Here is a 22,395-nt window from a genome sequence, read left to right as displayed (position 1 = left end):
CTAATGAGAGAAGTACTCCTCCATTTCTTCTCTAATAATTTATTCATGGTTTTTAACTTTGTCATTATTATCACGTGTGACAAGTATCATTATTATCAAGTAAGCTATAACGCTTTGTGTCATTAAAGGATGCGTATGGTTTCTCTGTTATCTCATTTCTTATAGTAATACTGCATTATCTTTTAACTTTTTCTCTTCCTAATGAGAGAAGTACTCCTCCATTTCTTCTCTAATAATTTATTCATGGTTTTTAACTTTGTCATTATTATCACGTGTGACAAGTATCATTATTATCAAGTAAGCTATAACGCTTTGTGTCATTAAAGGATGCGTATGGTTTCTCTGTTATCTCATTTCTTATAGTAATACTACATTATCTTTTAACTTTTTCTCTTCCTAATGAGAGAAGTACTCCTCCATTTCTTCTCTTAATTTATTCATGGTTTTTAACTTTGTCATTATTATCACGTGTGACAAGTATCATTATTACCAAGTAAGCTATAACGCTTTGTGTCATTAAAGGATGCGTATGGTATCTCATTGAACTGTGTACGCTATCAGCCAGCAGTTTTTAAAAATTTAGTTTAATTTAGGAAAAAGCGGAACTGTTTGTTCTCCCTGTTCTTATCTGTTCCTTTTCTCTAGTCTCATTCTTTCCTCAGACGTTTAATGTTTTTTTGTTTTATGGTTAAAGCGATGTCTTCTTTTCTCTTTCTCGTACACTCCTGCAGCAGATAATACTTGTCTTGTGTTTGCCTAGATTTCTCTTCTTCTTCTTTTTTTTTTTTTCCTGGTTTACTTTCGTGCTTTGATGCATTGTGAGTTACTTTTTTTATAGTTGTTGAATCTTTTGCTCACACTCTTTTTTGCGTTGTACTTTCGTTTTCGCTTTGAAAAATGAGATGTTTTCTTGAAGGTACAATAATATACTAAATAATCTAATTTACAATAGCAATTTTTTAGCAAAATTTTTATACCGTATTTAGTGTTGTAGGCTTTTTTTTTTTTTTTTGTTATTATATATGCTCGTGTATTTATATCAAATATTTTATCTCCCATTCATCTTAAGCGCTAGCATAGGAACAAAGAAACTGTGCTTGGAAATTTTCAAATGCTTTGTTGTTTGCTTTAAGTAATACACAGTTGTAGATTTAGTAAGTTTTTGGAATCAGCATTAAAACTACTAATTTATTATCTAATTTTGTGGTTTTCATTGACAGGGATTTCTAGAATTTTTATTCGATAATATAATTCATTGGAGACAAGAATTTCTTGTAACTTGCCTTAGAAGGCGATGTCGACTGGCTCATGATTATTTTCTAAAAGCTGACTATGAATATCTTTTTTCCAGAATTTTTATTCGATAATATAATTCATTGGAGACAAGAATTTCTTTTAACTTGCCTTAGAAGGCGATGTCGACTGGCTCATGATTATTTTCTAAAAGCTGACAGTGAATATCTTTTTTCCAGAATTTTTATTCGATAATATAATTCATTGGAGACAAGAATTTCTTGTAACTTGCCTTAGAAGGCCATGTCGACTGGCTCATGATTATTTTCAAAAAGCTGACAGTGAATATCTTTTTTCCAGAATTTTTATTCGATAATATAATTCATTGGAGACAAGAATTTCTTTTAACTTGCCTTAGAAGGCCATGTCGACTGGCTCATGATTATTTTCTAAAAGCTGACAGTGAATATCTTTTTTACAGAATTTTTATTCGATAATATAATTCATTGGAGACAAGAATTTCTTTTAACTTGCCTTAGAAGGCGATGTCGACTGGCTCATGATTATTTTCTAAAAGCTGACAGTGAATATCTTTTTTCCAGAATTTTTATTCGATAATATAATTCATTGGAGACAAGAATTTCTTTTAACTTGCCTTAGAAGGCCATGTCGACTGGCTCATGATTATTTTCTAAAAGCTGACAGTGAATATCTTTTTTCCAGAATTTTTATTCGATAATATAATTCATTGGAGACAAGAATTTCTTTTAACTTGCCTTAGAAGGCCATGTCGACTGGCTCATGATTATTTTCTAAAAGCTGACAGTGAATATCTTTTTTCCAGAATTTTTATTCGATAATATAATTCATTGGAGACAAGAATTTCTTTTAACTTGCCTTAGAAGGCCATGTCGACTGGCTCATGATTATTTTCTAAAAGCTGACAGTGAATATCTTTTTTTCCAGAATTTTTATTCGATAATATAATTCATTGGAGACAAGAATTTCTTTTAACTTGCCTTAGAAGGCCATGTCGACTGACTCATGATTATTTTCTAAAAGCTGACAGTGAATATCTTTTTTCCAGTTGTTTTGCTGTTTCTTATGCCTTTATTCAGAAAATCAATGCATTTTCATCCGGCTACTCGACCCCAAGGGGGAAAAAACTGAAAGCTTTCAGATTTAATATTGCGCCCGAAGATTTTTTTCCCTCCCCTTTAACGTTTTGTGTGTTACCTCTATTTATTAAATATCACTTTTTTGCACTTAAACCATAAAATTAAATTTAACAGCAATATCGCAGAATAATTTAAAAAGAGACATCTTTAAAATTTTCGTTACGCCGTTAGTTAATCTGCATGCAATTTTAGAATTATCAACAATTTAAAACTTTTAAGTGGCGAAGTAAGCCTAAGGAACCACCATTTGTTTACATATGAAACTTAAAACAGTGAATTAAGTCATTTTCTGCACCTTCAATGTCTTTTTGCCGAGTGGGACCAAAAGCAAACTTTCAGTTTTGTGCACCGAAAAATCTGTCTTCTTACCTGCAGGCCGAATTTATTTTTATTTTTGCGTAGAAATTACAATTTTAATTGTAAAAATTGTTTTTAACTGTATTTGGTGTTTTATGTTTTTCTGTATTTTACAATTTTACACGAAGATGTTTTGAGTTTTTATATATTTTTGCTTTGCAGCGAAGTGAAAACTGAATTCATTGAATGAAAAATATATCTTTAATGAAATTCGAGGAAATAAGTTTAAATGAAATACAGCAAAAAAAAAAAAAAAAAAAAAAGTGTATAATTTAATAGGCCAGTACAAAGAAGTCATGTGATGTCTACATCAGATTTTTTAGTTGCGCATTAGACAGTTTACAGTACGTTGAAAAGTAAATAGTAAACGAAGAACCAAAATATTATGACCATTCCATTATGCGAGAGAGAGCAGCTTTAGATAAATGACAATTTGTCAAGTTAGTGAAACTGTGTAAATAAAGCCTACTATTGATTTATGTTAATTTCTTACGTTTGTTTTTTAAGTTGGGGAAAGGCAAATTGATTTTAAGCGATTTTGATTGAAGCCCGACGTGATAGTTAGACATTTGAAAGAAAGTACTGTTGAAATAACTAAGCTGACGGGGTTCTTGCTGTCAAATGTGATTATACTATCAAAGCGTTAGCTTAGAACATGCTTATAAGGTACCCACAAGTTCTAGTCCATGACTTGTCATTGCCTATTATGAAAAAAGTCATTGCCAAAGATGAAACATGTTATCATTTGAGGGAAGTATAGACTACTTCAAGCTGATAGTTAGTCATCGTCGAAAGCTGTTCTCTCATCTTTCAGTAACAAAATCGTAGTAATATATGACTTTTCATCTAACATAATTAAATAACTCAAGTAAGAACTAGGTGCTGATTACTATTATGCGATTTATAAGGACATTTTACTTCTCTCAGTTTATATTGTTTCTTAGTTTATTAACGCTATGAAATATTGCTTCAAATGCTAAAAGCTTTCTAATCTCTAAGCTAAAAGCTAAAATCTCCTCTTTAATGGCTTTAATTTTCTCCCTTAATGAGAATGTTAATGGAGTAGTTAATTGAAATATTAAGCAGTAAATACTCCACGTAAGAAAACATCACGTCAGCTAGCTGATTGATGTATGTAAAGAAAATAATAGTTTTATCATGCGTAGAGCATTGCTGAAGGGTCGAAATGCGGAAGTGTGAATAACAACCGGATGTATAAACTGTACCATCTTTTGTCAGTGTAGTTATTTACTAAGAAAATGTAGCAAATATCATAATCTTATGAAATTGGACTGTTTGTTATGAGGGTTTCGTGATGTATCTATTAACTTGTTAATTTGCCAAATCGCGGGATTTTGCAGCAGTAGGGGATGGAAGGTGAAGCGGAGTGGGTGCGAAGTTTAAAAGTAACTATATATATCAGAAATTAAGACGATTAAAAAAAATTACAATATCAACGATTACTTGTTTTTTGAAACAGAGTTTGCAACGATTGGAAGAGTATTCCTAAAAGGCCGTTAAAATGTAGTTATCACGTCCCTTGTACCATCCGTATTCTCTCTAGGGGCAAAACGAGATATAATAACACTTTAGTATAATAAATTGAACGTATTATAAATATTCTTTCATATTTCTCTTATTATCTTATCTATCTGTTCCAAACTGATGATTTCTCTCTCTTTTTTTACTTCCTTGTACGAAGTAAAAAGGAAGTATTGTAATCGCGAAAAGTTTCAGGCAGCATATTTCAACGAAAATATCCATTTTGACCGCTATCGAATGCAATTTAACGATGTTTTTGCGTAATATCTGTACGTAAAGACAGAATAAAAGACTCGTTTCGTCCAAAAAAATTATAAAACTGCTTTTAATTCTGAAGAGAATTTTTCGTGGCGTCTGTACGAACGTATGTACGTACGTATCTCGCATAACTCAAAAACGAGTAGCTTCAGAACTTTGGAATTTTGTATATAGGACTGCTATAACATGTAGATGTGCACCTCGTATTTTGGTTGCAATCGGCCGCACCAAACGTATATAAATAAATTTATATGTATGTAATAATAAAATTCCATAGTCAAGAATACACTTAAAGTTCTAACTGTATGTTCTTTTCTTTTTAATGGCGACGCTCTCTTATTTGAAAGTTCGTGGAATTAAATTCACAGCCCCGTAGTCAAGTTGTTTTTCCCACCTTTTCTACACGTACAGTTATAGAATGTTCTGGAAGTGTTTAAAGTGAAGTGAACTGGATTGGCTGACGTCATTTCTTGGAAGCTCCGCCTTTCCAGAGGCTATAAAAGGACTGGCAAAAGATATATCGGGGTTTTTTCTTAAATGTCACGATCCAGTAAACTTCATACAAAAGGTTATTAGTAATTCTTTTTATTTACTCCGGATATCTGATTTTTGTAACTGCTATTTTCCCTGAATAATAATAAATGGATCATGTTTTTTAAAACTTATCGTCTGATTACTTAAGCTACGACTAAAGCACATACTATGTGATACATCACATAGTATATATCCACTCTGTTACCCGGCTCAGTGATCTCAGTTTCTTTACTCTTATATGTTTGTAAATTGTACATTTTTTGCTTTAAAAATGATTGAATTATGTTGTTCTTATCTTCCGGTTAAGGTTTTTATGCCTTTCGTAATTCTGGAAGCAATATTTGTACAATTATCAACAATTTAAAAGCTGTTTAAGTGCGGTTAAGTTTTAAATAACATGGCGGACATATTTGTTTACATTTGAAACAGCAGAATTGTAGATTTGTTGCCAATCTAGAGAGACTAAGCTTCGTAACACAAAAATAACGCCTTCATTTATTATTGCGAATTAAATCATTCTTAATCCTTTCTGGAATTTTTTCGAGGAAATAAGTGTTTAAGATTTACTTCGTAAGTTTTTATGTATTTTTGCCTTGTCGCGAAGTGAGAACTGAATTAATTGAATGAGAAATACTAAATCGTCTGTGAAAAACTGTTTCTTTTCTGTTTTGTTTGCTTAATTTCTTTCATACATCGGTTTAGCTTTATTATAGTATTTGAATAGAACATGTGGCAACGATAATTCTTCAAATGATGTAAATTTTGTGCATTCAGAGTGTCGTTATAGTAAACAAATATAGTGAATTTTAAAGACTGCATTTATTCTATTGTGGTTTATGCGCTGTCGACGAAGTAGATTTAATTCAAACCAAACAATTTAAATGAAATTCAAGATTTACTTCAAGAAAAAATGCGTATAATTTAATATTCCGTACAAGGAAGTCATGTTTTGTACACATCAGATGTTTTTTGTACACAGCTCTACAGTTTTCATCTGATCGTTGGTAGCTGCATGTGCAGCATTCTTGTGTCTTCAGTCGTTCAGTCTTATACGTTGTTTTTCTAATAAAGTATCTTACTGTCTGGGGGAATGCATTTTGAATCTTACTTGCAGAAATTTCTTTATGGATTTTACTTTATTTTGTCCCCTGATTAGTGTTTAAGTTAGAAATTTATTAAAACTACAAAACACGGTAAATAAAGCTGTTTGATCTCGCTGAACTACAGCCAAATCGGTGTTAATAAATGCTGAGCTATAGCAGCTCTCTGATCGGCGTTGCTAATACAGCGCCAAATCGGTGGTAATAAATGTTGAGCTTTAGTACAAGACTATTTCCGACATCTCTTGTTGTTAACTAGGAATAATAATTAAATAATTAAAGGAATAATGTTTCGCATTGGTCAGTTATCGGATATATACAGACTGACCAAAAACTAGATAGCTACGATTTCATAGCGTAAAAAAAGTCTGAAAACTAGGCAGAGCTGTAATAGCCAAGGTTTTCAGCACATGCGGACAACTGAAGATTTCACGTTGTCTCCTGTTTGTCAAGAAAGGAAAACATTTCCTTCTAAAATTTCGTAAAATCAATTTGGCGCCCCCTGAATGATGCCCTCGAGGACAGATGTGCCCCTCACTTCCCTCTAGATAAGCCACTGAAACTAAGTCGTTGCCACATGTGCAAACAAGCAACTAAACGCAGCAAATATAGCATTTTTTGTTGAATTTTAGCCCCTAAAAATGACAAGTAGTGAGGGGTTTTATCACTCTCCATTCCACCTCAGTTTCCTCTATTTGAAGTAATGTTTTAATATTGCATCCACATAAAAATGTTTCTGAGTGATGATATAATAGAATACATTTAAGGCATTAATAAAAAGTCAAAAATAGGAAGAAAGGCAGGATTGTGTGGCTGAACTCTTTTCGGCAAGCAAGCAAAGATTAATCAAATAATTCAGAATCGGAAAAGAGGTCCCTTCACCAAATCAAAAAAGGTGTAAGGGTATATTTTAATTTTATAACAGTTATTTTAATTCCGAAACCCTTTCCTATCAATTTTTGTTTCCAATTGCAACAAATAAAAGAATGAGTTTTTAGAATCGCGTTGAATGCAAATGAATTAGAAGAAGTATTTAACACTATATTGCCTAAGGAAGTCATTTTGACTGCTTTTCAATTAGAAAAACAATTATGTATATAATGACACAGCTACTTATATTGTGACTTTTTGTACAACATATAAATGCGTTTATTAATCATTGTAGTTGCCTCCCCCCTCCTTCATTTTCCGATATATATATATGTGTAATAATAAAATTCCATAGTCAAGAATACAATTAAAATTCTAACTGTATGTTCTTTTCATTTTTAATTGCGACGTTCTCTTATTTGAAAGTACGTGGAATTAAATTCACAGCCCCGTAGTCAAGTTGTTTTTCCCGCCTTTTCTACACGTACAGTTTTAGAATGTTCTGGAGATTTTCAAGCGAACTGGATTGGCTGACGTCATATCTTGGAAGCTCCGCCTTTCCAGAGGCTATAAAAAAACTCGCAAAAGGAATATCGGGGCTTTTTCTTAAATGTCACGATGCAGTAAACTTCATACAAAAAGTGATTAGTAATTCTTTTTATTTACTCCGGATATCTGATTTTGTAACTGCTATTTTCTCCTGAAATATAATAAATGGATCCTGTTTTTTAAAACTTATCGTCTGATTATTTAAGCTACGACTACATTGATGATTCTTCAACAATCTATTTATTCCTGACAAAAGCTGGTACATCACATATATATATCGGAAATATCTATCTATCTAGCTATCTATCTATATTAGATAGATAGATAGATAGATATGTGTGTGTGTTATACCTGTATTGCTCAAAAGCAGTCATTTTGACTGCTTGGAAAATTTTAAATAATCAAATGACTTTTATTATTGAATTGAGTAAATTTCTTATATGACCAGTTCGACTCTGGGTTGGAATAACAGTTTGTAATTTTTTGATTTTGTCATATAACATATAAGTTCATGATAAATTGTCGATTTGGGCATATACTGATAAGTTGCAGTTGTGGCTGCTATAAATTCTTGGATCCTTTATACAGATGCAGTTATAGCGACAGGAATACAAATACAACGAAAACAGTTTTTGTTTCAATTAGCAAAATAGCTTTCCACCGATTACAGAGCTGCAAGACAGAAAAATTCATCAGAACATGAAGACCCACAAAGATGAACTGCAACATCATGAAATACAACATACTCTAACAAACGAAAAATTTGTCAAGTACGACTTTGCCACAATAAACAAAACAAATAATATATGTGAAAAATGTCAATGTTTGCGGAAGATGTACACATAAAAAGATTTCCACTTTCATTTGCTTAAAATGTACAAATAATGCATAAATTATTTTTTCTCCCCAAGAAGTAATTTTTTTTTATTGTTAATATTTACTAATAAGTAAATAATATAAAAAATATTAAAAATTAATTTTAAACAAATTTTTTACACATTAGTTATTTTTCACAATGCAGTCATTTTGACTGCTTTGGGACAATATAGGTATATGCTGAGTTTCAATCTTTCTAGTGTTAAGGAAGGTTAAACTAATTTCAGTAGAGAGTGCTAGGAGTCGTTATTAGCGTGTGTTTGTCTTCTGGCTAGCTCACTCTTGAAGCCGTATTATACGTGCTTACTGATATTCGCCGGCCGGCTAGTTTAATTTAAGGGCCAACTTACCTTAGATACTTGTGCTTAGCTTCGGCTAAGTCTCGCTTAGTTAATTATAGTTTAGTTTTCTTATTCTGAGTTAAAGTCCGAGTAGAGAAGGGGCTGACTGTAATTCTTATTTGAGTGAGTAAAAAGAGTATTGTAACCTTTCTCGACTCTACGTCTTAGTTGTTTTGAACCCAGTGATAAGTCGCTACATAGTTCACTAGGTTGTTCATCTTGGACAATACTTAGGAACCCTAGAAAGGCTTTTGTTAAAATAACCAGATAGTCAGTAGAATGAAATTTAATTACAATCAAATTAAAATAAAAGATATAATGTAATTAGAAATTTAGCAAGAGGTAAATGTAAGCATGAGATTGATTTTGCCCATCCAGACGTGTTCTTGGGAAGGGGAAAAAAAAAATGCGAAGGGAAGTAGAGAAATCATGCAAAACAGAATAAATACCATTAGTTTATTTCCGTATTGATCTGCAGTAGTATCACAAATCTTCAGTTATTTTATAATTCTTCGTACCCTAAATTAAACAGCAGTTTCTAGTGCATCTAGGGTAATGGTTTTCTGTAATTTTCTGTCATTTTACTTATTTTTTTATACAAACATAGTTTTATTGCTTTTTACTTTCTTGTACGAGGTAAAAAGGAAGTATTGTGATCGCGAAAAGTTTTAGGCAGCATATTTCAACGAAAATATCCATTTTGACCGCTTTCGAATGCAATTTAACGATGTATTTGCGTAATATCTGTACGTAAGGACAGGATAAAAGACTCTTTTCCTCCAAAAAAATTATGAAACTATTTTAAAATGAATTGTGAAGAGAATTTTTCGTGGCGTCTGTACGAACGTATGTACGTACGTATCTCGCATAACTCAAAAACGAGTAGCCTCAGAACGTTGAAATTTTGTATAGTATATAGGACTGCTATAACATGTAGATGTGCACCTCGTATTTTGGTTGCAATCGGCCGTGCCAAACGTATATAAATATATTTATATATATATTTTATATCCACTCTGTTACCCGGCTCAGTGATATCAGTTTCTTTACTCTTATACGTTTGTAAATTGTACATTTTTTGCTTTAAAAATGATTGAATTATGTTGTTCTTATCTTCGGGTTAAATTCTAAATCATCTGTGAAAAACTGTTTCTTTTTTGTTTTGTTTTCTTAATTTCTTTTATACATTGTTGTAGCTTTATTATAGTATTTGAACAGAACATGTGGCAACGATTAGATAATTCTTTAAATGATATAAATTTTGTGCATTCTGAGTTATAATATTGTTGCGTGCGTACGGGTTCGTTATGAAATGAATGCACAAGTCCGATGAAAAATGAACAAAAATTTATTATTATCACTACAAAAATGCTTAAATTTTCTCAAATTATCATGCAGTATTACAATATCTTACAGTAGTTATCTTTTAACTACTCAAACGTCCAATAGAACGTAATTCAAAACAGCTAAAAAACGCTAATCCGCGAATTCGCTACAATCGACAAGAGCAGTTTTCTAAACAACAATAAGTTAAGCAACTACTATACAAACTGAAATGTTTTCCTCCTTTTATAAGATTTTAAAAATCACGCGCTAGAATTTTCCAGTACTTTCTCGAAATCAAAAAGAGATATTTATTTATTTAATGGAAGCGCTCTTGTATTTTCAATTTTCCGGCTTAGCTTTCTTTTAATATTCGTCACGCGCTGCACTGCGCGAGAAATGAAACCATTTAATTTATAATTGAACTAACATTAGCCTTTTAAATACCAAATTCGTAACAATATGAACGAAATATAATACTGTTAAGTGAACCTAGCGCCAGAGTGTCGCTATGGTAAACAAATAAAGTGAATTTTAAAGAATGCATTTACTTTATTGTGGTTTATGCGCTGTCGGCGAAGTAGGTTTAATTCAATAAGTTTAAACGAAATGCAAGAAAAAATGCGTATAATTTAATATTCCGTACAAGGAAGTCGTGTGGTGTACACATCAGATTTTTTTAAATCTGATGTTAGGAAGCACCTTCGCTGACTTTTTTAAAATATCTTAACTGTTTCAAAAAAATTACTTTGATAAGTAATAAGAATGGTAAAATGTGTCTCGTTCGGACTTCAGCAGATGCGGGTTTCGCGTGAGATCACTTCCCTCTGACCGTTTTTATTTTTGCTGGTTGACGAAGATCTCTTCCTACCTTTGCGATGGCACACGATTCTATTTTTATCCAAGTACAGTATCTTATGCATGGTCGTGAGGAAGTCGCTTGAGCTACTTAGTCTTTCCTCTCTGTCTTCTGTGAATTACCTCATTTTGGACTAAAGCCATGGTAGTACGTGTGTCTTGTAATACTGCTCCAGTGTACGAATTTTTGACTTCGTTGTGTGTACCTAATGTCACCCGTAATAGCAAAATGACTTCTTTACTTCTTCTGTTCAGTTTCATATTCTAATTTTTAATATTCGACCCGTTTGTGGGTGAATGTTTTCTTTACTGAAGCACGTGCTCTCATTTTTGGATATTCAAATTATAGATTCCGAGGCAGTCGAGTGCTGGTCAGTTGGTGTACAACTAATGATTTTCAGTAATTTTATCTCGATATATAATGCGACAGAAATAATTGTTTTAATTTTAAGGCAAGCCGTTTATATTTAATTAAAATAGTTAAAAACTAGGAAGCACTTTCGCAGAGAACCCGGTAAATGTAAACATCGCCAACTTTGGCGATAATAGTTCAAATCTGGTAACCTATCTAATTCATCCTATTCGCTTATGCGAAGGTTGTCGTTGTTCGCATTTGGATATTTATATTATTTTTCTCTCATTTATTATTATTTTTTCTGCATTTTTTAACAACGAATAGATAGAAATATTTTCGCATAATTAAAAAAGTTTTCGTCGAAAGATGCCGGTTCTCGGGTCGTCAGTTCGGGATCAAAGGAAGAAATTATGGCGGGAGGGGTGAATGCTAATTTGTAACATGGCTGTTCCCGTTATGTTCTTAATTATTAACAGCTGTAAGCACGCAGAACCATGAGGTTTCCAATCCCTATAATAATTTTAAAATGTATAAAGTTCTAGTTTTATTAAAAATGCTACTGAAGAAAATTTGATTACTGTTGAAGGTTACTTGTATTGTGAAATATATTATGAAAAAGAATAGGTATTTGTTTCAACGTAAAATGCATTAAGCTGTATGCAAGTAACTTGGAAAAAAAATACTTAAAATTATGTAAAATGGATATATTAAAGGTCATGCATTCATTAATTTATTACATGGGCCGAAATACATCAATCAACAGGCAAAGTACTTAATAGTGAAAAAAGACATTTGTAGTAGAAATATTAGTATTCTATATGAATTAGAGAAAATACATATAAGTATATTGTAAACTTAAGTATAAGAATACTAATTGTTATTTTTTAAATGAATTTTTACTTCCCGTTATGTTTAATACATTGTTTTCTGTGCTAACTTGAATTTAATAGAAATTTATTTTCGTATATCACGTTTAACCTGTTAGTTTTATATCTACATACTTATTATCTGTGAATTTTTACTACCATTGTCTGCTAACTTGAACTTACATCACTAAAATACACGTTTACAAAATATCACGCTTCGATGAGCCGCGAGCTTGGCGAGTAAAACTGCAACGGCGCCAAAGGGTTCTTTCCCGAAGCGCCAACGGGTTCTCTGCGGATGAAAACCCAAAAATTATTTATTAATTAATTGATATTTTTTAAAATTTATAAGGTATTTCTCCCGCCGTCTTGGCGTGCTTTCGTGGTGTGGTGGTCTGCACGCTGGCCGTGTATTCCAGAGGTTCGTGGTTCGATTCCCGGCGAAGGCGTTGCACATTTTTCATCTCTCCGGCCTCGAAATAGCCTGATGTCTCTACGAATTGGTTGATAAGCCTCTTTATGCTTGGCCATAATAAAGGAACTTGAGCTGTTTAGTCCTCTCCTTTTCTCTTGCGTTCTGTGAATTTCCTCATTTTGGATTTCGAAATGGTGTAAGGCTACAGTTGTAGATAAATCTATACTTTTGTTTTTTAGTATTCTTCAATCTATGCAACTAGAATTTGAAGAGATAATTGAAATAAATTTCTTATGTGGATGCTACTAAGATTGTGAATTACCGTGGCTTTAGGTAGATTACAAATATCGGAATTAGGCACTCTTTCTATCTGATTTTACTGGTTCCCAGATACTAACTTTTCTTTAAATATTAAAGTATCCATCCAGTTACGGTGTTCTATTCGTTGCGTTTTAACTATTTTCCACCTAGCAGGAAGTCGAATTCGATTAAAAATTCCATGAACTTATAGGCTAAGATGATAATATACATATTTGGATCTGAACGTCTTTCGTGCGAGGGGGGGGATGCTCATGTGATCGAAGAGGGCTGCAATTAAGTGATGAGTATTCAGGTTTATAGGATTGATGAGGTAGTGCTGGCGCATTGTTGCATTGGAGGGTCGTCTGGAGACTATCAACAATATTTTATAGTAAGTGATCCTCGTATGTTTTCACTAAATACTCAGAATAATTTCTCCAAAAATATGGGCTCACCTGCAGCCGAGCAGTAAAGTCGCTGAACACTGGTAGTTCGGTCCAAGGTTCGAATCCCGCGAACGGGCTGGCTGTATGGGTGTTTTCGTGGTTTTTTCCATGTGTAACGTGTATACGAGCCAGTTTCCCTTAGAAAGTCCTCCACGAAGGCATCCCTTCCCTTAGGCAGATAGCCCTAGTGTGCTTTGCCATAAATAAATACACCACACCAAAAATACGGATAAATCAAGGTATTGACCCGATTGCAAATGATAATAGTTTGTTATTATAGAATTCATTTGAAACAAAGTAAAAAAAGGAAGTTTATAATTTTAAACGGTTTTAGTAACTGTTTTTTCAAAGAAGAAGAAAGTTCTTGCCCAGAATATATTGACTTTAGTGAGTCTTCAGTTATGTTCAGTTACATAAGCATAAAGATTTTTCGTATTCCGTATGCTAGTGTTATAGTGGTTTACTTTGCCCCTCAGAAAAAAAGTAGTTTTATTACTGAATAATATATGTGAAGCAAAGGTATAATCTCTCTTGTCTTGTTATTTCTTATTCTCCTTATGTGAAAGGATCTATGGAGCAAGTCCACGAATTCGTCATGGCCAAGAGATAGTAAATGATTGTTGTTGGCATGGGCTTTGGGCGCCTTTTAGATGATAGCACGCTTAACCCCAGCTATCTCAATTTTAATAGACGTATAATCCCTTCCCTCCCATCAACCTATCGAGAAGACTTTCGATTGGGCAGTATTTTAAGTGCTCCATACTGCAAAGACACTATACATTTACAAACACCCAAGGCTATGGTAGCCTGCTGTCGTATCACCATGTCAACAGGATGACTCATGAGTCCTTTACTTTCAGAGAAGCTAACTCGGGCTGCGTTATCGGTTATCAGTGTTTGCGAGATTTGTAATCTACAGAGTTTCATTTCAGATTCCACTTAACATCTTACCGTTTACTTTTGACAAGCCTAAAACTTTATTTATTTATTTTTTAGCTTTTACCTTTTGCAGCTCCTGGTTGGCCGTAGAATTGAGTTGAGTTGAGTTGCTTGGACTGCATACAAAATTGTCGCGAATTTCCGGTACTTCTTTCCTTTTTGTTGATATCATGGTTCTTTATTTAAATTAAAAAAAAAAAAAAGTAATTAAAATAAAATTCCAAAAATTCATTTTTTAACTTGTGTTCTAAACGTTTGTTCTTAGTTTGTTACCTTAGTTTGTTTAATTGATTATAGTTGAGTTTTCCGCCAAAAGAGATGCGTGCCGTTGTAGAAGAATTTCTAAGAGAACCTAGCTCCTATTTATGTTATTGAGTAATTGTAAACATGATGCTCCCAGGAATTACAGTCACATCGATATGTCTTTCGTGAACAAGCGTTACTTCCACATATAAGATGACTAATCTAATATAGCTAATCACGTATTTTCAACGCAAAAAATACTCGAATGTAATTTTTTTTCCAAAAGTCTTGAAAGTAAGAATGCAAAATATAATGTAATTAAATTTGTTTCATAAGAATAAATTGAATTTAATTAAAAAAATTAAATTTAAATACATATTTAATTAAATATTCTTTTCGCCATTGCTGCAAGGAATGAAATTTAAATTTAAACAAATTTAAATTCTTAACAAATACGTATAAAAGTAAAAAAAGCAAATTTAAATTCTAAAAAAAGGAAAAAAGCCAAAATTTAAAATAATTTAAAAAAATGTGCAAACATGTAAAAGATTTTAATTCTCGAACTAATCTACAATATCATTTAAATTCAGAAGCATAAGCAAATCAAGGGCAAAATCTATTTATGCAAATAAATCTACTAATTAAATAAATTAAAATTAAATTAAACAATTTTTTAAAAAATGCATATGTGAATGACCGTAGAGTAGGCAGGAGACAGACTTATTAAGGGGAAGTTGCCTCCAAACCGAACTCTCCAATCATTCAATTCGTGTTTCGTCATTCATGCAGGCAAGGGTAAAAGTCAAAATCAAAAGTAATTGCAATAAAGTGGTACCCTTAGAAATTAACATTTAAGTATTAACATTTAAGAATTAAAGTTCAAAAAGGAAAATACTAATGAAGTCTTTAGAGTAACAAGCAAGTAAAGTCAAAAATTAAACTTCTTCTTAAAAAATTAAATTTTTTAAAAAATTATTTTTTTATAAAATAATAAAAAAATCTAGAAACCAATGTATTTTAGAAATCCTTGTCTACAGAAACTTCCCCTACACGAATATGCATATCAATAAAAAGAAACTGTAAAAGAACTATACATAATCCATATAAACCAACAAGAAACAAAAAGAACTAATTCACAATTTTTAAAAAACAAATATATATTTAAAAATATAATTTCATATTTAGAAAATACTTAGATACTACATAAAAATTTTTTTAAAAAAATACTTAAAGCAAGTAAATAGTAAGTTTTAATTCTAACTTACCTACTATATGAGTGTTGGGGTCTGCAAAAGTGTTGTGAAAGAGAAGTAAGTGTGTTCTTCAAATTATATAGATGGCGCTATGTAGGTAAAGTGTAGTGTCAAGCTGCAATCTTTGTTATAGTAAAAAAATTTTTTGTAAACATTAATATTAAAAATTAAATTAATTTAAAATCCTAAAGGTAGTAATATCAATTATTTAGGGAGTTAAGTAACTGAGCCAATCAAGAGATGTAAGTTGGCTTGAAGGAAATTAAAGTGAAGTGGTATATGAAAAAAATTTAAACTGTTTGTAATTTGAAATGTGTGTTCTGTTGAAAAATTGTGAAAATTGTTAAAAAAATTAAGTGAAAGATATTTTGTGTGAAAATTGCAAAAAATTAAAGTAATTAAGAAGAACTGAAATGTTTAAATATTAAAGTTTTAAAGTAAAATTTCCCCCTTTTTTTTTTTTTTTTTTTTTTTTTTTAATGAAGTCCTTAAAAAACCTAAAAATTCCCAGAAATTTCTTAAAAATTCCTTTAGGAAGTTAAACAAAACTTAAATTTGATGAAAGAAAATATTAAAAGTTTAATGAACTTGATTTCAATTGGTATATCAAAACTTAACTAAATACTGGCTAAAGTATGGCAAATTTGAAGAAGAAGATTAAAATCTTCACTCAATTCGGGTTATAATTGAGACTTTTGAAAAGAGTTGGCCCTTTATTAGTAAAAGGAAAGAATCCAGTATTGATTAAATATACATATTTACAAAATATTTACAATAAAAATTTACAATAATTTCTCTACTCTTTTATTAAATATGGGAAAAAGTGGAATATGTTTCGGAGGAGGGGAAAAAAAAGGTTGTTCTCCTGCAGGGGAATTACCAGCCGCGCGAGAGAGAGTTTGGATCGAGTTAGTTTTCTAGCGGCTGAAAATGAAATTTTCGTGATTTTTCTGATTGTAAATACAAGCTTCTCCCCCTTTATTCCATCATAGTTCTTAATGGAATAATTTTTTCGTTTGGCAATTAACCCTGTCCCGTCTTTTGTAATTAACCAACTAGATTTTCCAGCTTCTTGATGTAAAAATGTATGACAATCTGAAATAGAATATCGCAGGAACCTTAACATTTGTGGAAATTCTTGCAAAGGAAGAATACTATAGCTGATAATATTGCCACCAGCTGAATAGATCGTATGTGTGTTTGAATTATTTTAACCGTTGTCTGGGAAGTTCCGGTGTACTAAGACAGAAAACTGTTTTCCTTATTTTTCTTTCATACTCTTTCCGGCCTTTTTTTTTTCAATACTTTTTTAGTTTCCCCACTTGGATCAGATCCATTGCTGAATCCCATCGTGTTACTCACATCTTCCCTCGCAAGTTTAAATTTCCTGTTAAGTTGCCGCTGTGGCTAGACATGAGTGGAAATATTGTCTAGTAAAACTGTAAAATTTGTCTTTCCTGGTTACCGATTGGTTTTTATTGTGAGGGGGGGATTTTTATCATGATGGAATGAATGATTTTAAAGTTGCTCATATTTCTTCTTATCAAAATCGTACAACCGATGAGAATGAGACTTTTAATAGTAAATTTACCAAACAATAAGTATTTACACAGATTAGTTCTGCGATTATTAGCCATTTTGTATTAATTGCATAACTACTACTCCGTAAGAATGTAAAATATCATTGTATCTTTTTCTGATGTTTTATTTATTTATTGCACATTTTGTTTGTCTTTTTTTTAAGTTGTGTGGACAGCGCTTCAGTCAGTGGTCGTTTTACCTTCATACCTTTTTCAAAATTTGATTTATGTATTATCTCTCATAAATACGGGAAATCTTCCAAAACTACTTTTCTTCTAATAAATGCTCTTTTAAATAGAAATTATAAAAGTTGTGTAGGTCACCATGAGAAAAACTGAACATTGACACGATGAAATGGGGGGGGGGATAGAAAAATAAGAAAATGTATGGCAACACATAACACCCTGTCGTAAGTTCTGAAGATAAGCTACTTTTAAAAATTTTGTAATTTTACTGTTGAATTTCACGTGGCGTAAATGCAAAGAAAGTGATGTTTAACTATAAAGTTAAAAAGACAAAGTTAATAATAAAGTTAAAAAGACAAAGTTGTGTGACTGGGAGCGAGTCCAAGAGCAAATTGATAAATTGCGAGCTCAGCGAGAACCTTAAATTCTCTGGTGCTACGTTAAAAATCTGAATCCTCTCAGATTTTTTAAAAAATTTATATTTAATGCTTTACCACCACCAAAGTGATGTCTTGTTCGAAGTCCTTTCTTTTTCGTCACTCTTCATTTCTTTTGCTGTCTGCGAATTCAGAGCACTTTGAAATATGAGGTCGTTATTTAACTCTTTCACACTTTGTCCATTTTTATCGCATTCAATCCATTTAGCAGTTTCCTTTTCTAAAAGCGTCATTAATGAATGGTTCGAAGATAGACTTTCATATGTTTCCAATGACTCAGAATGGTTGATCATTGGATCATCATGGTGTCGATTTCTTCGGGAGAATTTTTGCGTTCTGACATTTGGCCGTAATTTTCGACAAGCTTATGCAGTGTTATGTTGTACATGTTCAGACCGTAGCAGCAGTGAAAATTGCATCTTTTGTATTAAACTGTATTTGAAATTCTTGACACTGCAATTGCACTTTATAACTTTTGCACAAATGAATTCGTATATTTGCAGAATTAGTCATTTTTTTGATCCATAGCTTGAGATTTTTTGCTTTCCAGTTTTTTTTTTTAAATCATTTTGTATTTAAAAATCAGTGATACTATGTTGATACATTTCGGTATTTTTAAGATAAGCCTTCAAATGCAAAAGTTAAAAAAAAAAAAAAAAAAAAAAAATGTTTTGTAGACATGAGGCGTGTAGACGATTCTGATAGATTGCTGCTCTTGGAAAAGAATTCCATGGTCTGATTGCTTTATCACTCGACCCGGATGTATTAAACAATTTGTTGAATTCTTTCCCTCCTTGCTGCGTTTTCCCGCATCTCTTTTCCTTTTTTTTTTTTTTTTTTTTTCTTGAATGTGAATTTCTTGGAAATGTCTGGCTCGATGAAATATAATCGATTATCATCAGAAATGTGCCGGATGTTGCAGTTAACGTGGTGCTGAATGACTTCTTTTGCAAATTCGGCGCGTATTTTCATTTCGATGTAGACTTTTATAAACAGAGTTTAAAAAACTCACATAGGAAAGAGAACTTAAAAAAAAAAAAAAAAAAAAAAAAAAAAAAAAAGAAAGAAAGAAAGAATTTTTTGTGTAAGGGAATTCCAACTGGATTCCAACTTTTCAAAATACGTGAATTTCACGTTGTATTTTCTTTTTCCATAATGTTTCAGTTCATTTTCTTAATCTGGATTTCATATCTGTTTCTGGATTACCTTTCAATTTCTGTATTGCAGAAATTTCTGAAAAATATGTTTTAAGGCACCAAAGTCGACAGGAAAGAAGATTTTATTATTTTTTAAAATGTTGTAGGTGTGTATACTGTGATATATATTACAGTACATTCTGGAAATTTATTGATTTTCCGTACTTTATTTTTTCGTAATCCAGGGTTACCTTCTCTTCGCTGTGACAAACCAGACACGAAAAGCTGTCAATTTATTTTAATATTTACTGTTAGATACCACATTAGGTAAAAAGTTAATTTATCACAGCTAAGCGCGCAAATTCAATCTTTGTTTTAGAATGTGCTTGTTAGTATTTTAAACAGTATTAAAAGTCAGTATTTTAAAAAGTTCGTGATAATTACAAAATGAATAATAATGAAGGAATAATAATAAAATTAGTTGATAACAAAGAAAAAATAATAAGAAGAAATAATAATATAAAGAAGGGATAATAAATAAATAAACCCCTTGAATATTTGTGAAGTTATACTCCTTCAGCAAATATATTTTTATTTATATCACAAAATCGCTTAGGATTAGAAATTATTTTCCGTAGTCAAACAGAAAATTGTTCAAATCCAAGTCCGAATCAGGCACTTTCTCCTGTGAGCCTTGAGTGGCAATTGACTAAAGTCACGAAATTCTGTTATTTCATTTCTAGGTTTGATTTCTGCTGGCAGAATAAGCTGGCTGCAGGAATATTTTCTTTTATTTTGAAGTATGTAATGTGAAAAATGTGAGCCAATTTCCCTTCTTCAGCCCTCTCCACAAAATAATTTCTCTTCACCTTATGTGCTTTGCCTTATTTTGCTTCTTTATTTGCTTATTAGTTCTACAGACCAGTGTATAACAAACCATTCTAGCAAGGAATAATATAAATTGCTCAAGAAATCATGATCTGAAATGAAGTCTTTAAAACTTTATTCCTGACATGTTTTATCTAATTATACTTTAAAATTCCATGAACAAATGTGCGTTAAAATTTTGCAAATAAACGTGCTTTAAACTTTCATGCCAAAATATATGAATCTTATGCTTTAAAAAAGGAAAACAAATCATTTGTCTGTTGGTCTGCACAATGCAAGTTTAGTTATGCTGCTTCCAAAATCATCCAAGGAACTGTTATATTTTTTTGTCATATTACTTTTTCCAAATATTATTTTTTTCTTAAACAGTACAGTTTTTGGAAAGTATGATTCCAATGTCAGAGAGCCAGCCTTGAATATGCACTCTAACATAGATAGAGTGTTAAATGTATGATTTTTGTAATAGATGCCCTTTTTGGAAGTTTTATCTAGGGAATGCCTGTTTTATGTAATGTGAGGATGAGAAAGATTAGCTAATAGTATGATTTTTTGCTGTATATACAACCAAGCAAAACACTGAATCGGTATTTTTTTTCCCCCTGAAAATGACTCATGAGGCTATACAAAGCATTTCTCCAAGTGCAGATATATAAAATTTGGTAAAATTATACAAGGTGTTATGAAACACCAAAAAGAAATGTATGCTTTACTGTGGGAATTTCATTGGAAATATGGTCATTCATTAATTAATGGCCACAGATATGATACAGTTAGGAAGGAAGTTACAGCTGATGCTTCAGTTATAGGAACTGATCTGAATAATATTGATGGCGTTACTGGACCAGTGTCCAAGTTCTTGAGCAGTTGCTTGAAAAGACCTTCATTCCTTGTATAAGATAACTGGCCCTTTGAGAACTGCATTAAAACATTCCGTAATAAAAATATTAATTCTATATTTCCCCCCTCCCCTTCCCTGTTTTACTAGTATACACCTTTTTATAGAAAAACATAAAAATAAAACTACATCTGGATAGACATATAATGCTGTACTGCTTTTAAACATATATTCTAAACATATACTGCTATGCTGCTTTTAAAATTTTTGTGATTTTGCTCTTGAATTGTGTATGGCATGTGGAGAAAACAGTGCTTAATAATAAAGTTAAGACAAAAAAAAAAAAAAAAAAAAAAAAAAGAGGGGGGTGTTAACAGGAGTAAATGTAAGAGCAGACTGGTTGACTGCGAGCTCACTGAGAGCATAAAAAACCTTAACAGATTTTTTTGGGTGACCATTAGACAGACAACCAGATTTAGGACTGTATACTGTAATTGCAATGTTGATATTTGTAAATAACAGTGAAGCTATCGGATAGAAATTGTTGTTCAAATAGCAGTCATTTTATTAACAATCTTGCTGTGATAAAGTATATCAAATATTTTTTTTTAAATGTTCTAGTTTATTTTTGTGCACTGATAAATAAAAAACTAGTGCCATACTTTGAGAAATCTTGAATGATCAGTGCTTAGCAGTGATTCATCAATTCCTTTCATTGCCATTTATTTTTTCATTATGGTGAAGGAATGTTTATCTTAAGATTACCTTGCAGTTATCCCTGCAGTTTCCTGGTTATTGTTTGCTTTGCTATTTTACTAAGAGATTTTTGTAACATATGTATGTAGGTTTTAAAGGTACTTTCAAAAACGAATGTCTGTAAACGAAGAATTTTTTAATCTAATAGATCTATTAGATTTTTAATCTATTTCTAATTTTGTTACATTTGTTACCTAATTTAAAGTTGCACATATTGATTTTACTTAATTTTCTATTCTGATTTTTTTAGATGGTGCCTGGATATTACATCAAACTATATAAAGTCCATTGCCAGTATTTCCTCCAGAGCTACAAAAAATATACTATGTGAGCTTGCTAGTCATGAATCAGAATGATGAGCAGGATTTTGCCAACTTTCAAAACATGATCATTCCTCACATGCAAATTAGAGATTCCAAGTCCCCGCCTAAAGCCCAAGTGGATGAGGCTTCTCTCCAACAAGCCATGGATAAAAACAAAGAATGTAAGAATTCCGTTGAAGCATGTAATATATTTCAGCTGTGCATTGCTTTTAAGTGTATTATTTAATGATCTGAATGTGAGTTTTGAAGGAAATGTCAGATTGTAATATCAAATTTCCCTTTATTAATTTCAATTTTATGAAAATTTTATTTATCCATATCAAATGATGTAATTAGAAATATGTGCTGCGTAAATATTGACAAGTTATTTTCAGAATGGTACTTATCATTTAATCAGTTATTGAATACTATATTTAAC

General features: G+C 31.6%; 1 protein-coding gene across 1 annotated transcript in view; it reads left to right on the top strand.

Annotated features, from left to right (window-relative positions):
* Window positions 1-22,395, top strand: part of LOC118202069 (uncharacterized) — a 158,480-nt gene that overhangs the window by 93,161 nt on the left and 42,924 nt on the right. Inside the window, exon 2 of the mRNA XM_085824711.1 lies at window positions 21,905-22,138. Within this exon, the coding sequence (XP_085680837.1) occupies window positions 21,997-22,138 (142 nt within the window). The 5' untranslated portion in view covers window positions 21,905-21,996. The remainder of the gene's footprint in view (window positions 1-21,904; window positions 22,139-22,395) is intronic.

Source organism: Stegodyphus dumicola, chromosome 10 (genome assembly GCF_044657685.1).
Source record: "Stegodyphus dumicola isolate Sdum_Otavi_A_Nest chromosome 10, ASM4465768v1".
Taxonomy (NCBI): domain Eukaryota; kingdom Metazoa; phylum Arthropoda; class Arachnida; order Araneae; family Eresidae; genus Stegodyphus; species Stegodyphus dumicola.
Note: the sequence above shows the minus strand (reverse complement) of the source record. Positions and strands in the feature narration are given on the sequence as shown.